The 17,018-nt window shown below is 48.0% G+C and overlaps 1 protein-coding gene across 2 annotated transcripts in view; it reads right to left on the bottom strand.

The window, feature by feature from the left end:
- PCBD2 (pterin-4 alpha-carbinolamine dehydratase 2) overlaps window positions 1-12,608 on the bottom strand; it is a 60,434-nt gene extending 47,826 nt beyond the window's left edge. For both annotated transcript variants that reach the window (XM_054556570.2, XM_002815899.5), the window contains exons 1-2: window positions 12,365-12,608; window positions 7,126-7,257 (exon numbers count right to left, since the gene is read on the bottom strand). In XM_054556570.2, coding sequence (XP_054412545.1) covers window positions 7,126-7,257; window positions 12,365-12,448 — 216 coding nt within the window. In that variant the 5' untranslated portion in view covers window positions 12,449-12,608. The remainder of the gene's footprint in view (window positions 1-7,125; window positions 7,258-12,364) is intronic.
- Between the last annotated feature and the right edge of the window lie 4,410 nt (window positions 12,609-17,018).

Raw genomic sequence — 17,018 nt, 5'->3', positions numbered from 1 at the left:
AATGCCCTGCTGGGCAGGCCCACCGAAGAAAGCACAGATGGCCCAGGAGCTCCTCCGCAGAGAACCACAGCTGATTCTCACAAAGCTTGGTCCCTTCCTCCTGAATCACCATTGGAAACTCCTCATGTCCTACACACAAAATTTATCATTCACCCAGGCGCCCAGCCACTGCCGCTTACCTGTTCCTGATCCTGAGCTTATTTCCATGCTGAACAAGGGTAGCCCCAGTTATTCAGAAGTGAAAGAACAGGGACAGCCTTCTGGGGGGCAGAGAGGGGTGTTGCCGCCTGGCCTGGCTGGGCTCCTACCCTGGAGGGCTCCACCTGCTGGCACCTGTAGTAGCTATTTCCTAGGTTCCAAAGCCTCACCTTCTGCACCTACCTTTAAACTTAAAATCTCCTCGGATTTTGTAAGCTTCCAGTTCATCCCATACATGTCAATGCATAACAAAATCTGTCTTTATGGGACTCTCACACCCACATTTCTACCTGACATTTTGTTCTTTCAACACAGACATCCTGCAGTTACCAAACACCTAAGTTTATATGTCACTTGCAGACCTCTCCCACCTTCTGTCAACAAGAACAACAAAAAAGCAAAGTTCCTTTACAAATGCCAATCCCACCCCGTCTGGGTCCAAGCACTCCTAGTGTGGAAACTCCCTGCCTCGAGTCCCACCATTGCCATGCTCTGTCTGCTCACAGAGTCACTGTTTGTCACCAACATACTGTCCATTGACACGCTGCAGAGCCCGTGTACCTCCACCAAGGGTGCAAACAGGAGGCTAACAGCAACTGACGCCTACGGCTACTTCATCCACCTATGCTAGGAGAATTCCTTGAAAATTCTGTACTTATAATCTCCAAGTATTTGTATCCATCTGAGCTATCCAATGAATTTGGATTATTTGGAACTAACCATACCTTAGAATAAAATTCTGAGAGAAAAGAAGTTCAAATGTGTTTTGCGGGCTATTTATTCTTACAGTAAACCTGGAATAACTCAAAGCTTCAGGAAATAGGTTTTTCATCCAGGGTCACTGAAACATTTCCAAAATAGTTCATTTTTCATAGCAGTAAAAGAAATGAAGATTAAAGCAAACTTGTGATACCACTGTACACAAACTACATAAGCAAATCATTTAACTGTGACACCCAACCAAGTAAAATCATACTCCTGAAAATTTTACTAAAAATAAAAAGACTAAAGAACTGAAAAATGCTCATAACCTATTGAGCAATACAAACAAAATGAATTTTTTAACCCTATATTCAGCAAAGATTTTTTTTTTTTTGAGATAGTCTCACACTTTCGCTCAGCCTGGAGTGCAGTAGTGCAATCACAGCTCACTGCAGCCTCTACCCCGGGTTCAAATGATTCTCCAACCCCAGCCTCCCTCCCATGTAACTGAGACCACAGGTGCGTGCCACCACTCTTGGCTAATTTTTTTTATTTTTGTAGAGATGGGGTCTCCCTGTGTTGCCCAGGCTAGCCTTGAACTCCTTGGCTCAAGCAACCCACTCACCTCGGCCTCCCAGAGTTCTGGGATTACAGGAGTGAGCCATCATGGCTGGCCCCCAAATTTTTTTGCAATATGACACCACCAAGTGTGGGTCACACTCTTTCAGGGAGAGGGTGTCTTTAGTTCTGACTGTGGCTTTGTCCAGTCTGTAGAGCTCAGGCCAGGAGAGGTGCTGCCATTGCTATGAGTATATGGAACACAGCAGGCCTCCCTTAAACCCCGCTGAGGGCAGGGTTGCAGCAAGGGAGATATGTTCTCACCATGGTGTGCATATGCTCATGGAAATGGCTGCTCACAATAAAAAATTAGAGGCCTGGTGTGGTGGCTCATGCCTATAACCCCAATACTTTGAGAGGCTGAGGCAGGAGGATCACTTGAGCCCAAGAGTTCGAGACCAGCCTGGGCAACATGGCGAAACCCCCTTTCTGCAAAAAAAATTCAAAAATTAGCCAGGCGTGGTGGCTCACACCTGTAGTACCAGCTACTCAGGAGGCTGAGGTGGGATGATCGCCTGAGCCCAGGGAGTTCAAGGCTGCAGTGAGTCATAACCACACCACTGCACTCCAGCCTGGGTAACAGAATTAGACCCTGTCTCAAAAAAAAAAAAAAAAAAAAAAAAAAAAAATTAGAGGCCCATCAGGCTTTAATGGACATCCCCACATATCCTATTTGCATACATTCAGAACAATATTTAGAAGATAAATTTCTAGGTTAGGACAATGGATATGTCCTTTTTTTTTTTTTTTTTTGAGACAGAGTCTCACTTTGTCACCCAGGCCGGAGTGAAATGGTGTGATCTCGGCTCACTGCAACCTCTGCCTCCCAGGTTCAAGCGATTCTCCTCCCTCAGCCTCCTGAGTAGCTGGGATTACAGGCGCATGCCACCACGCCTGGTTAATTTTTGTATTTTTGGTAGAGACAGGGTTTCACCATGTTGGTCAGGCTGGTCTCGAACTCCTGACCTCGTGATCCACCTACCTCGGCCTCCCAAAGTGCTGGGATTACAGGCGTTAGCCACCGCGCCCAGCCCTGGTATGTGAGTTTTAAAAGTTGATAGGTATTGCTCAATTTCCCTTCAAAAAGATGATGTCGACTGGGTGCAGTGGCTCATGCCTGTAATCCCAACACTTTGGGAGGCCGAGGCGGGCAGATCACCTGAGGTCAGGAATTCAAGACCAGCCTGGCCAACATGGCGAAACCCCATCTCTACTATAAATACAAAAAATTAGCTGGGCATGATGGTGGGCGCCTGTAATCCCAGCTACTCTGGAGGCTGAGACAGAAGAATCACTTGAACCTGGGAGGTGGAGGTTGCAGTGAGCCAAGATCGCACCATTGTACTCCAGACTGGGTGACAAGAGTGAAACTCCATCTGAAAAAAAAAAAAAAAAATAGATGATGTCAAATGACACTCTCAGCTCATCACTGTCACCTCCCCATCACAGCCGCACTTCCCTACCCGGCCGAGACTCCGAGGGCCAGTGTTTCAGTCCCTCCCTTTTTTCCCTCATCCCTCTGTTCCTCCATTGCATTCATTTGGCAAAAGTTCAGTCCTTGTTAAGCTCAACTCTGCACCTACTCCAGCTTGTGCACAGCAGCTGAACACAGCAGAAAAAAAAACATACAAAATTTTCACTTTAAATGTTTGACCCCAAATCTGTAGTGACACAGAACTGCCTAGCAACCAGCCACGTTTCTCAAGTTTTTTCACTATCTTAGTCTCCAAAATGACTATTCCACTCCTTCTCTTATCTCCCCAGGTCTCCAACACTCTTCCCTTCCACCCCTACTTGCTCTCAATTGATGATCTCACTAAAAAACAAAAGCAATCAGGAGAGAATGGCCCTCTTTTTCCCAGGATGAATGTAACGGCCTATTGGTATCTAGACCACAATGGACGTATCATCGCTGTGCCTCCACTGCCCATCTGATCCTGTCCTCTCCTGCCTATCCGGACCATGCTCTCACAATGATCCCCTCTGACAACTCACAAACTGCTGTCTCAGCCTGAACTCCAGCCTCTTACACCCACTTCCTAACCCAATAACTCCATTTGGATGACTAATAAGTACCTCAAACCTGACATGTCAAAACAGGATTCTCACCTCCATACCCCTGCCCCTCACCTTGCACCCCATCTTCCACAGCTCAGTAAATGGCTCCAGTGGCACTACCCTTGACACTATAGCTTGAACCAAAACCTTGGTGCCATCCTTGACCCTCCCCTATCCCACATCCAATCATTCAGCAAGTCTTGATTATTCTACTTTCAAAATATGTGGAACCATACATTTCTCTCCATCCCCACTGGTACCTCCATAAGACCCCCATCATCCCCGGTCTAGACATCTGCAACAGTGTTCTACAGAGTCTGCCTGCTTCCACTCTGACCTTCCTACCGCCTATTCTGAGCAGAACAGCCAGGGTGATTTTTTAGAACACAGCCACAGGATGACACTTCTCTGCCTGAAATCCTCCGTTAGCTTTCCTTCACAGAATAAAATCCAAACTCCTCACCACACCAAGAAGGCCCCCATGCTCAGACCCTTCCCCTCGTCTCCTCGCCTGCTCCGCTCTACACTGGCCTTCTGCTTCTGGCTCAATTATGCCAAGGTCATTCTGCTTTGGGAACTCTGTGCTTGCTGTTCTCCAGCTGCAAAGCTCTTCCACTGGATCACCATGTGCTGAGCTCCTTCACATTATTCAGGCCTCAGAGGTCCCCTCCCCAGAGAGGCCTTTCCAGACCACTCCACCTCCAAGAGTGCCTCTGTCCCCCCTCCACTCCAATTCCCTACTTTATTCTTCAGGGTACTCATCACTAGCTGAAATTATATTTCCTATTCATCTGTTTATTGTCTATTTTCCCACTGGGATGGGAGCTGTATGAGCTTGGAGTAGTACCTAGCACACAGAAAATGCTTAATAAATCTTTGTTGAATTAATAAATATTTCATGATAAAATTAAAAATGTTTTAAAAAATGTAACCACATGTATAACTGGCATGCTCTGGCATACTTGGCAAACAAACATACCCATGGAGAAAGACCAGAAGAGAACAGAGAAAAATAAAAGTAGTTGCGATAGGAAATTTTTTTTATTTACACCATCCTATTTTAATGTTATGCTGTTGTTACAATAAAAAACAATGGCTTTTCTGTCCTAGATGAAAGATGAATGAGGACCTGTCAGTGCCAGAGGGTCACTACTCTCTACTCACTAATTGTGAGCAAGAGAAAAGCAGCTCCTGATACCTGGGCGCAGGCCTGGTACTATCAACCAGTCCTTGGTGCTCTCCTTTCGAACATCAACATAAACATCAACATCAGACAAGGCCACTCTGTGAACATGATGGACGAAGACAAAAACAAGACCACTCTGCAATATCTGAACACAGACAAAACATGAACATTGTCCAAGCCACAAAATACCAAACATCCTCCTCCCCCAGCTAATGAGTGACTATTGCTTCTTCTTCAATTTCAGCTTTGGCACTGCTTTAATCTACTCTCCCTATAGATACGATTTACTAAAATACTAAATGACAGAGTTACCCATTTCCTGACAGCATCTAATCCAGAGTAAAGTCCCCAAATCACTACCACAGCCCAAATCCTATACTGGCTCACCCCATGGTGCCCTTTGGTGTGCATTCTCCCTCACTGCAACAAGCAATAAGCTCAACTTGTTTGACTGTAGGTGTGTTCCTAGTTGTGTTTCGCTGGAGGGCACTGATAACTGTCAGGACACCAGTTACCATTACAGGCCATGGTACACGCAGAAGTCATAGGAGCCTGGTGGGAAAACTGACCCCCAGATATAATCTCAGTGTTGGTTCTCTGAATACATTCCCTGACACATCAGCTGATTTTCTTGTCATCTGCCTTTTTCCTAAAAGTTGGGTGAATGGGAAAAAAAGTCTACTTAATTAAATGCCCCAGTGAATAATGTTACAATCAATCCAGTATGCTTCCCTACCATTGCTGAAAGTCACCCTGAGTGCAAGGTCAGAATGGTGCTGGAGGACTGAATCATGGGCAGGGCCTGAGGCAACACCACTCAAGTACTTTAAGCCACATGTTCAAGCCCAATAAATTAGGCCAGGTTTAAAGAAGTCAAGCTGTACACATGTAAGAATTTTAATAAGCTTGGAAAATGCTACCTAGAGCTTATGCACAGGCTTACTGTACCAATGGGATTCCCTGCCACCAGCCACAGCGTGCTAAGCCCCTGACAAGAGCTGTCGAGCACGTGGGGCAGCGGGGACAGGGAGTCTGCTTGGTCCAGGTTTCCTTAGGAGTTGGAGACTCACAGCAGAGGCTGGCAGCCAGATGGATAGAGAACAGAATCGGGCATGCAGCTCAGTGGAGCCAACGGCATTTACTAGGAAAACATGCCGAAGGTTTCTTTGGTGCGAATCTGGTCCTCACACACCCTTCTAGAAACTAGCAAACACTGTAATCAATGTCTGCATTTATCAAATGCCTGTTTGTACCCAGAACTGTGTTGGGTACAATAGAGTTATTTAAGCAAACATGGTCTCTGACTTCTAGATGCCGACACCCAATATAAATAAAAACAATAAATCTGTCCAAAGGATTACCAAACTAACTGAACAAACAAAATAGTCAAAAGCATTTACCTTTTACAAATGCAGTGGTGTAATAACTGAAGGTTAAGTCATGGGAGATGACTCTCTAAACAGGGTGGGTCCCTAATGGAACAGTTACTTTGTTAAAGCTGACTTCCAAGGGGGAGGTCAGGTTTTAAGAAAAGGTTCAGGATCTGGCTACTGGGCTGGAGAAAAATAAGCCAATCAGGGCAAAGGGTGCAGCCTGGGAGACGACTGAGAGATCAAAATTTAACTGCAGGAAGAAAAAAAACTACCAATGGCCCAGAAAAAGTCGGGGAAAATAAGTCAAGCAGGCACATCTTCCTCAACCAGTTTTATTCATGCCCCTTTCTGATAAGTATAAAAAGCTTAGGCTGGGCACAGTGGCTCACACCTGTATTCCCAGCACATTGGGAGGCCAAGGCAGGAGGATCGCTTGAGGCCAGGAATTTGAGACCAGTCTGGGCAACATAGCCAGACCCTGTCTCTCCAAACAATGCAAAAATTAGCTGGGCATGCCACATGCCTGTAGTCCCGGCTACTCGGGAGGCTGAGGTGGGAGGATCACCTGAGCCCAGGAGGTCGAGGCAGCAGTAAGCCACAATCATACCACTGCACTCCAGCCTGGGCAACAGAGCAAGACCCTGTCTCAAAAAATAATAATCAATAATAAAAAGCTTATACTCTCTTTTAATGTTATTTGAAATTTCAAAAGAAACTACATATCCTAACCAACACCAAATCAAAGCAATAGTGGTTTCAGAATTTGTTTTCCAAATAACACAAACCACCCTCTTCCCCCAGAGCTAAACACCACCCAGGTGGGTGGTAGCAACTGTCAACAAGGATGTCACTCTATCACTGAATTCTTAAAGAAGGGAAAAGTTAAATCCTAGATCTACATGGGACCAGACAACTGGCAGAATCAGAAAGAGTTATAGCCTAAGGTGACTAAAATAGACCACAGCCCTAGCAAGAATTTATAACAATTACCTGATTAAAATTGCGGAAGGAGAATTCTTTGTAGATTGCATCTCTCTCACTTAATTCCGACCATCCTGCTGCTTTAAGGTCAAGTATAGCTTGGTTCCTCTCCTCTGGAGTCAACCTGTGAGTACCTGATGACTATGAAGAGAACAGATTTCATATCTGAAAATGTACAAGTTTACTCAAACTCAAACTTATGGCTCCTTACCTTCAGCAGAGATGTAAAAAAGTCTGAAAGGCAACAAATTCTAACCATCTTTCATTCCTTTGTTCTCATAAGAGAGACCAAAGCAAGGCTAGCTGTGTGCAAAATAAGCTGCCTCCATGGCATGTCACCTCTGGCCCCCTTACTGCTGCCTCAAACTTCACAATTCAGCTTCTCTGGTTGGTTGGTTGGTTGTTTTGAGACAGGGTCTCGCTCTGTTGCCCAGGCTGGAGCGTAGTGGTGCAATCATGGCTCACTGCAACCTCCGCCTCCTGGGCGCAAATGATCCTCCCACCTCAGCCTCCCGAGTAGCTGGGACTACAGGTGCACACCACCACACCCAACTAATTTTTTGTATTTTTGGTGGAGACGGATTTTCACCATGTTGCTCAGGCTGGCCTTGAATTCCTGAGCTCAAGCCATCTGCCCGCCTGGACCGCCCAAAGTGCTGGAATTACAGGCATGAGTGACTGCGCCCAGCCCTTCTGTGGTTTATTACAGATACAACAAAGATTGACTATTACCACTGGCCATCTTGGACACTGCAGACTTGTGGCAAGTCTATTGGCAGGACCAGAATTAAAATCCAAGTCTCCAAACTCCAGGTCTATTGCTCTTTGAATGGCCCTACATCACCTCAGTAGCCTTCACTACTTTCTGTTGTATCTCTAATAAGCCAGAGAAGCTGAACTGCGACGCTCAAGGCAGCAGTAAGGGGGCCAGAGGGAACATACCATAGAGCAGCTTATTTTGTACAGAGCTAGCCTTATTTTGGTCTGTCTTGAGAACAAAGGAATGAAAGATGGTTTTAACTATTTGGAATTACCATCTCCTGTCACATCTAATGAAAACCAATCACCGGATGGGGAAAAACAAATGCACATTTACATAGGATTTTATCTAACTTCTGGGAGTCCACAGATCCTCTGGACTACAGGTAAAAAGCCCTGGCCTCAGTGGGGTGGGTTTATGAAGCCCTTTTCTCAGAGCACCAGTCAGACAAACTCTCTCCATAGTTTGGCCAGAGTACTGCCCAGTCCAAAGCACTTGTGTGCACTGTCTGGCCTGTTTCTACTCACCCTGGGGATGACATTCACAAAGCCAGGTTCTGTTGGTTAACAGGCCCACACTTCCCATTCTATTGGTTTTTTTAACTGAAATAACTTTAAACATCAGGGCCAGAGAGAAGAGATGGACACTTGACTAGAAGTCGGGAAAGCAGGGTTCTCATTCCAGGCAATACTTCCTGCCTTACCTACTTGCAGAGTTACTGTAGGCTCAGGTGAGAGAGAGGCTGTCACCCAGAAACATGAACATTAGTGAAGGCTCCTCATCAAAGGGCAACTGTGGGCTAAGCTGCATTCCCTGGATTCTCTGCCATTAAGCTGCAACTCACTCCCACTTCAGAAATCCTAAAATCGTTTATCACTAATATTAAGACAGGAAAAAGATTTTACCTTTAGACAACTTATTCTATGAAGATAAAGAAAAAAATACTAATGAATCAGTTTTCTAGTTTTTCTTCTTTGCTAGGTCGGCTATTCTTCCCCACAACTAACAAAAGGAAAGAATGAGAGTACCTTTTTTTTTTTTTTTTTGAGACCAAGTCTTGCTCTGTCGCCCAGGCTGGAGTGGAGTGGTGTGATCTCAGCTCACTGCAACCTCTGCCTCCCAGGTTCAAGCGACTCTTCTGCCTCAGCCTCCTGAGTAGCTGTGATTACAGGTGCATGCCACCAGGCCCAGCTAACGTTTTGTATTTTTAGTAGAGACAGGGTTTCACATATTGGCTAGGCTAGTTGCAAACTCCTGACCTCAAGAGATCCGCCCACCTCAGCCTCCCAAAGTGCTGGGATTACAGGCGTGAGCCACTGCGCCCAGCAGAGAATACTTTTTAATTAAACAAAATATGCAAAAGCCTGTTATTAAAAACCACTTACTAGATTAGTTGGGCATGGTGGCACACGCCTGTAATCCCAGCCATCCAGCCTGGGCAACAGAGTGAGACTCCGTCTCAAAAAAAAAAAAAAAAACCGTTTACTAGGACCGGGCACAGTGACTCACATCTGTAACCCTGGCACTTTGGGAAGCTGAGGTGGGAGGATCATTTTAGGCCAGGAGTTGAAGACTAGCCTGGGCAATACAATGAGACCTCGTCTCTACAAAAAAATTTTTAAAAATAACTGGGTGTAGTGGACCATGTCTAGTCCCAGCTACTTGGGAGGCTGAGGTGGGAGGATCACTTGAGACCAGGTGACTGAGGCTGCAGTGAGCTATGATCACCACTGCATTCCAGCCTGGGCAACAGAGTGAGACCCTGTCTCTTAAAAAAAAAAAAAAAAAAAAAAAGGTTGGGCGTGGTGGCTCACGCCTGTAATTCCAGCACTTTGGGAGGCCGAGGTGGGTGGATCACAAGGTCAGGAGTTCAAGACCAGCCTGGCCAAGATGGTGAAACCCCATCTCTACTAAAAATACAAAAAATTAGCCGGGCGCGGTGGCAGGCGCCTGTAGTCCCTGCTACTCAGGAGGCTGAGGAAGGAGAATCATTTGAACCCGGAGGATGGAGGTTGCAGGGAGCCAAGATCGTGCCACTGCACTCCAGCCTGGGCGAGAGTGAAACTCCAACTCAAAAAAAAAAAAAAAAAAAAGAATCAAAAAATTCATTCATCAGTTTTTCTGATGAATGACAGTTCTGAAAAACTTACACATACATCTATCATAAGAAATCTAAAATTCTTGGCCAGGCATGGTGGCTCATGCCTGCAATCCCAGCACTTTGGGAGGCCGAGGCGAGCAGATCACAAGGTCAGGAGTTCGAGGCCAGCCTGGCCAAGATGGTGAAATTCCGTCTCTACTAAAAATACAAAAATTAGCCAAGCGTGGTGGCGCGTGCCTATAGTCCCAGCTACTCAGGAGGCTGAGGCAGGAGAATCGCTTGAACCCAGGAGGCGGAGGTTGCAGTGCGCCAAGATCGCACCACTGCACTCCAGTCTGGACAACAGAGCGAGACTCCGTCTCAAAAAAAAGAAAGAAAGAATTCTGAAATTCTTAAACACTTGTCAACTCAGAGAATTTTGGAAAAGAAACAGAATTATGCGTGTCCATACCGAGTAGCTGCAAAGAAAACCATTAAACATGCTGTCTGTAATAAGGCAGGAACCTGGAGTCTGTGGAACACACTCTGAGCTGTTTTCTCTGAGTGCTGGACCATCCACATCCGCGCTAAGATTAATGATATACACTTTATGCCCAGACACCTGCCCAGCAGCAGGGACCACGCCCAGGACTGGGAAATGGAGCCACTTCACCTACATAACATCAAAGGCCCCCATGAGGGCACATTCACAGTAGAACCCTTGGTGGTGGGCTTAATTTTTTCAGGGGGTGGGCGGTAGGCTAGGATTTGAAGAGAGTAAACCAAATCTAAGGCCTAACTTTGTTACTTTTAGCTGTGGGATACTAAACTTCGCTTTTCTGAATTCCGGGATCCTTCTGCTGTAGTGGGGATATTATAATATCTACCTGCCAAGATTTTTTGAAAGGCTTAAATTACAGATCTTGAATGTGAGGGTACCTAGCATTGAGCCTGGCACGTGGCAGCGCTCAAATAATATCTGTTGATTCGTTCCTTCCCAGAACACCCTAATCTTACTGGATCACCAGCACCTGGGGCAGAGTACGCCTGAAGACACGCCTAGGTGACAGTAGGCACTCAACTTGTGTTCTCCCCTTCGTGGCCAAGAAGCGGCGGAGTGCTTATCTTCCTCCGTTTTCGAGCTATTTTAAATTTCTTCTATTACAGCACTTTGGGAAGCCGAGGAGGGTGGATCACAAGGTCAGGAGATCGAGACCATCCTCGCTAACACGGTGAAACCCCGTCTCTACTAAAAATACAAAAAAATTAGCCGGGTGTGGCGGCGGGCGCCTGTTGTCCCAGCTACTCGGGAGGCTGAGGCAGGAGAATGACGTGAACCTGGGAGGCGGAGCTTGCAGTGAGCCGAGATTGCGCCACTGCACTCCAGCCTGGGTGACAGACTGAGACTCCGTCTCAAAAAAAAAATTTTTTTTTCTTCTATTAAAGAATTTCAGGCCAGGCGCAGTGGCTCGCGCCTGTAATCCCAGCACTTTGGGAGGTCGAGGCAGCTGGATCACCTGAGGTCAGGAGTTCGAGACCAGCCTGGCCAACATGGCGAAAACCCCTCTCTACTAAAAATATATAAAAAATTACCTAGGCGAAATGACACGCGCCTGTAATCGCAGCCACTCGGGAGGGTGAGGCGGGAGAATCGCGTGAACCCAGGAGACGGAGGTTGCAGTGAGCCGAGATCGTGCCACTGCACTCCGGGCTGGGCGATACAGCGAGACTCGGTCTCGAAAAAACAAAACAAAACATTTCAAACTGAAATGGGCGGTTAAAATGCAACTTAAAACGAGATGGTGAGTTTAACGCACCACTTTTCCACTAGGTGGTGCTGCATGTTAAAACTTTTCTTCCATTTACTCCCAAAATATTAATTTCTACAGCAGGAAAACTGACGGCCCCTTGAAAAAGGAAAGAAAAGCCAATATCTCACCAAAAAAGACAATTTATTAATAACTCCTCCAAAACCTCTGTGGGTTCCCCTTAGAGTGAAGCGCGAGCAGGGAGCCGCCATAGGGAGCCGGGCCCGCAGCGCCGTTCGTCCTCAGCACAGCGAGCGGCGGCGGGCACCGAATTGTTCTGCAACTACTTTTCACACCTGCCTTTTGTAGTTGCTGAACAAAATTCGTTCCCATTTGTTTCCGGTTGGCAAGTTCGTAGGCTTCGGCGGAGGTGTAAAGTCAAGGGCAAGTGGCGGCGGCTGCGGCCACCCCGGTCTCTGAGCGGCGCGCGGGTCAGGTGCTCAGTCCCGGGACGCGGTGACCCAACGCCCGAGCTCCAAGGCCCGGCCCACGCCGGGGCCGCCCCAGTCCCGCTGGCCCCTCAGCCGACGCTGCCGGGCCTCGCACCGCCCCCAGACCCCAGACCCCTGACCCCCGCCCACGCGGCCGCTGTGCACTCACCATGGCCGCGAGCCCTAGGCTCTGGCCTCGCAGCGCCGCCAACAAGCGCCCCGTCGCCCCCCGCGCCCCGAGCACCGCCGCCATTGGCCGTCTGCCTAGGGCTGCCCCGCGCGCTGCCTGCCGGCCGCCCACAGCCGCCCCCGACCCGGCCCCGCCCAGCTACCGCAGTCCCGGTCGTCTCCCTGCGGGGCTGGCCGGGAGCGGGGGCTGTGTGTGGGCAGCGCCTAGCCTTCCCGCGGACACAGGCGCAGCCCGGACCCCGAAGACCCCCAGGAGCTTCAGCGGTCGCCAGCGCTCTTGGCCGCCAGGTGGACTCTGCGCGCCCCACAGCCGTAGGCCCAGCAGCCGCGCGCGGTCCCCGCCCCATGCGGGCCGGTCGCGTCTGTGCCCGGGACGCAGGCCGCCCGGCGCGCGCTGGCCTTGCCCTCCGGTCCTGGCTGCGCTGGGAGGAACTTTGCCCCGCCTCGGGCGCCGGCCCCTCCGCTTCACGGGCGCTAGCACCGAGCTGGGCTCCCCGGTGGGCCGCGCTGCGCGCAGTCCATGCGGGTGAGAGGATGTCGCAGGCCAGGGCGGGGCAGTTGAGAGGTGGGTGCTCGGGGACCACCCGCCGCTGTCGTTCATTCAGTACTCGCTGGGGCAGTGAACCACGGCAGTTCCCATCGGGGGCTCCTAAGTCTTGCAGCCGTGGGTTCGAACGTAGGCTCTGTTCAGTCATTGCGTGACAGCCAAGTTCTTGAGCCAGCTGGCTCGTCTGGGTTTGCGTGGACCAAAAAGTGTGGAAACCCGGCCTGTAATCCCCTCCCAAACGTGTCCGTGCCCTGCTTACCCCCAGGCTCAGCACACAGTAGGAGCTCTGCAGACAGCTGTGAACAGATTTAAGTGAATCTTTTCTTGTATCATTTTTGGGGAGGTATTCTTTGTTTTTTTGTTGTTTTTTTGTCTTTTTTGAGATGTAATTGACATACTACGGAGTCTCGCTCTGTCCCCCAGGCTGGAGTGCAGTGGCGCGATCTCGGCTCACTGCAAGCTCCGCCTCCCGGGTTCACGCCATTCTACTGCCTTAGCCTCCCGAGTAGCTGGGACTACAGGCACCCGCCACCACGCCCGGCTAATTTTGTTTTTGTATTTTTAGTAGAGACGGGGTTTCACAGTGTTAGCCAGGATGGCCTCAATCTCCTGACCTCGTGATCCGACCGCCTCGGCCTCCCAAAGTGCTGGGATTACAGGTGTGAGCCACCGCGCCCGGCCTCTTTTTTTGTTTGTTTTTAAGTGAATAGTTTAAGCAGGCCAGGCATGGTGGCCTGCACCTGTAATCACAGCACATTGGGAGGACAAGGCAGGAGGATCACTTGAGGCCAGGTGTTCGAGATCTGCCTGGGCAACATGGCAAAACCCCATCTCTATTAAAAATACAAAAATTAGCCACGCGTGGTGGCACGTACCAGTAGTTCCAGCTACCCAGGAGGCTGAGATGGGAGGATGGCTTGAGCCTGGGAGGCTGCAGTGAGCCGAAATCACGCCACTGCATTCCATCGACAGCAAAATACCTTGTCCCTCACCCCGCTCAAAAAAATAATAAAGTTTATGCAAATTAATAAGCAGTTTTGCAGAGGATATGGCAAAATATATATATTTTTTAAGAACAAGAGTCCATTTAACTTCAACTTAGCAGTTGTTAGCAGTCCATCCATATGGACCTAGAAAAAATAAAGCATTTTGCCTCAAGGTGGCCCAAAATTCACGGGCTTCTGTTCTTCCCATTTGCCCACTTGACAAAATGTAACCATTTCGCTGGGTGCGGTGGCTCATACCTGTAATCCCAGCACTTTGGGAGGGCGAGGCGGGTGAATCAATTGAGGCCAGGAGTTCGAGACCAGCCTGGCCAAAATGGTGAAACCCCATCTCTACTAAAAATACAAAAATTAGCTGGGCATGATGGTGCGTGCCTGTAACCCCAGCTACTGAGGAAACTGAGGCAGGAGAATCGCTTGAACCCGGGAGGCGGAGGTTGCAGTGAGCTGAGATTGCACCACTGCACTCCAGCCTGGCAACAGAGCAAGACTCTGTCAAAAAAAAAAAAAAAAGATGTAACCATTTCAAAAGCAAAACTCAGGAGGAATCACACTGGGGGCCCTGATCAAATGTTGCTGGTCCTAAAGAATTAAAAGTTATATTTCCAACATTTACATTGTTTATGATCTTGAAAACTACTACTCAGATTTGCTCATTAAAGTAAGAACTGAAAAATGAACCAGTGGATGTGAGTTAACAAGTAAGCCTTCATTATTTTCAGTAAATTTACTTTCATCATTTTCCTTCCTTAATACCACTGTATGAAACTGGCATCTCGGATAGAGTCACTGGCCAGGCAAAGTGGCTCACGCCTGTAATCCCAGCACTTTGGGAGGCTGAGGCGGACAGATCACTTGAGCCCAGAAGTTTGAAACTAGGCTGGGCAACATGGTGAAACCCTGTCACTACAAAAAAGTACAAAAATTAGTCGCGCATGGTGGCACATGCCTGTAGTCCTAGCTACTGAGGAAACTGAGGCAGGAGAATCTCTTGAACCTGGGAGGCAGAGGTTGCAAGATCGGGCCACTGCACTTGCACTCCTGCCTGGGCGACAAGAGTGAAACTCTATCTCAAAAAAATAAAATAAATTTGATCATTCAGATCTAGTCAAAAAAGCAGCAAACGGCAGATGCTAGGGCCCAGGGAAATGATGGTATCAGTGGATCACATCACAGGGCTGTGAATTGTCTGCCCACACATGTAGCTCCCCAATTAATAGGATTTAAGTCCCTTAGCAAAGATTTACTGGCCACATCCTCTGTAGTGGAACCATGCTTAGCTTGGGCTATTTAGCTGGTCTTTGATCACTTCCTTCCCCTTTTCACTTTCTCTCAACACTACTGGTGTTTTTGTTTTGTTTTTCTGATTTTGGGGGTTTGAGACATGATCTCACTCTGTCACCCAGGCTGTAGTGCAGTGACATGATCACGGCTCACTGAAGCAGTCCTCCCACTACAGCCTCCCAAAGTGCTAGGATTCCAGCCGTGAGCCCCTACACCTGGCAGCACCAGTGTTTGGGCTGGTCCTCTCTATACTTGAACCTCCTCTCCAGGGAATGGCTCTGCTCCACATTTCCCTCCAGGGGAACCCCATGTAGCTGGGCCATGGTGCAAAGGCAGGGCAGGGTGCCATCCCACATAAAAGTTTTGGAGTAAATTTAAAGCCTGGTCCAGCCACTGGAAGCTGCATGAACGAAAGCAAGTTATTGAGAGCCTCAGGTTTTTTCTTTTGCTTTGAGACAGGGTCTCACTCTGATTGCCTAAGCTGGAGCGCAGTGGTATGATTACAGCTCACTGCAGCCTCAACCTCCTGGGCTCAGGTGATTCTCCCACCTCGGCGTCCCGAGTAGCTGGGACCACCGGGACACACCACCACGCCCAGCTAATTTTTTGTACTTTTAGTAAAGATGGGGTTTCGCCATGTTAACCAGCCTGGTCTCGAACTCCTGAGACTCAAGCAATCCACCTGCCTCAGCTTCCCAAAGTCCTGGGATTACAGGTGTGAGCTACTGCGCCAAGGCAGTTTATTCTTTAAAATGAGGATATTAAACAAAATAGTATATGTAAAGCATCTAAAACAGTACTTGACACTCACACAGTAATAACTCAATATAAGAGGTGGACTCACCAGAGTTTTCTTTACATTTGTATTTATAAGTACACACATGTGAAGATTCAAATCCCAGCTTCATCAACTTACAGTCTGTGTAAACTGGGCAAGTTATCTAACTCTCTATGCCTCAATTTGCTCATTTGTAAAATAGAAATAATGTGCCATTCTGAGATATGGTCCCCTCCTGCCAGTGACCACCCCAAACACAGCTGTTGGCAACATGACACATAACAGTTGTAAACTCCCATTCATTGTAACACTCTAAGAAGGAGACTCATCTGAGGTTTTATTTCTATAGAATTTAGGGTGCCTAATTCTTCTACTCTAAATTCAACTACTCTAAAACCCTGGCAACAATTAGTATAAAAGTAATTTATGATGAGGTAATTAGCTGTCATATCTGAATTTAAGGGATCTTTTAGAAACAGCTTTTCAAAAAGTTTGTTTAGTCCAGGCGCGGTGGCTCACACCTGTAATCCCAACACTGTGGAAGGCTGAGGCGGGCGGATCACCTGAGGTCAGGAGTTTGAGACCAGCCTGGCCAACATGGCAAAACCCCATCTCTACTAAAAACAGAAAAATTAGCCGGGTGTGATGGCACAGGCCTATAGTCCCAGCTACTCAGGAGGCTGAGGCTGGAGAATTGCTTGAACCCAGGAAGCAGAGGTTGCAGTGAGCCGAGATTGCACCATTGCACTCCAGCCTGGGTGACAGAGCGAGACTTGGTCTGAAAAAAAAGAAGTTTGTTTAAATTACATGTTGTCTCTTTACTAAATGTGTCTTGAACTAGACTAGAATCAACTTGTGGGCAAGAACAGTGTTTTACACTTCAATACTTTTTTTTTTTTTTTTGAGATGGAGTTTTGCTCTTGTTGCACAGGCTGGAGTGCAGTGGCGTGATCTCGGCTCACTGCAACCTCTGCCTCCCGGGTTCAAGTGATTCTCATGCCTCAGCTTCCCATGTAGCTGG

Source organism: Pongo abelii, chromosome 4 (assembly GCF_028885655.2).
Source record: "Pongo abelii isolate AG06213 chromosome 4, NHGRI_mPonAbe1-v2.0_pri, whole genome shotgun sequence".
Lineage (NCBI taxonomy): Eukaryota > Metazoa > Chordata > Mammalia > Primates > Hominidae > Pongo > Pongo abelii.
The sequence above is the reverse complement of the archived record's forward strand: the minus strand, read 5'-3'. Positions and strand labels throughout refer to the sequence as shown.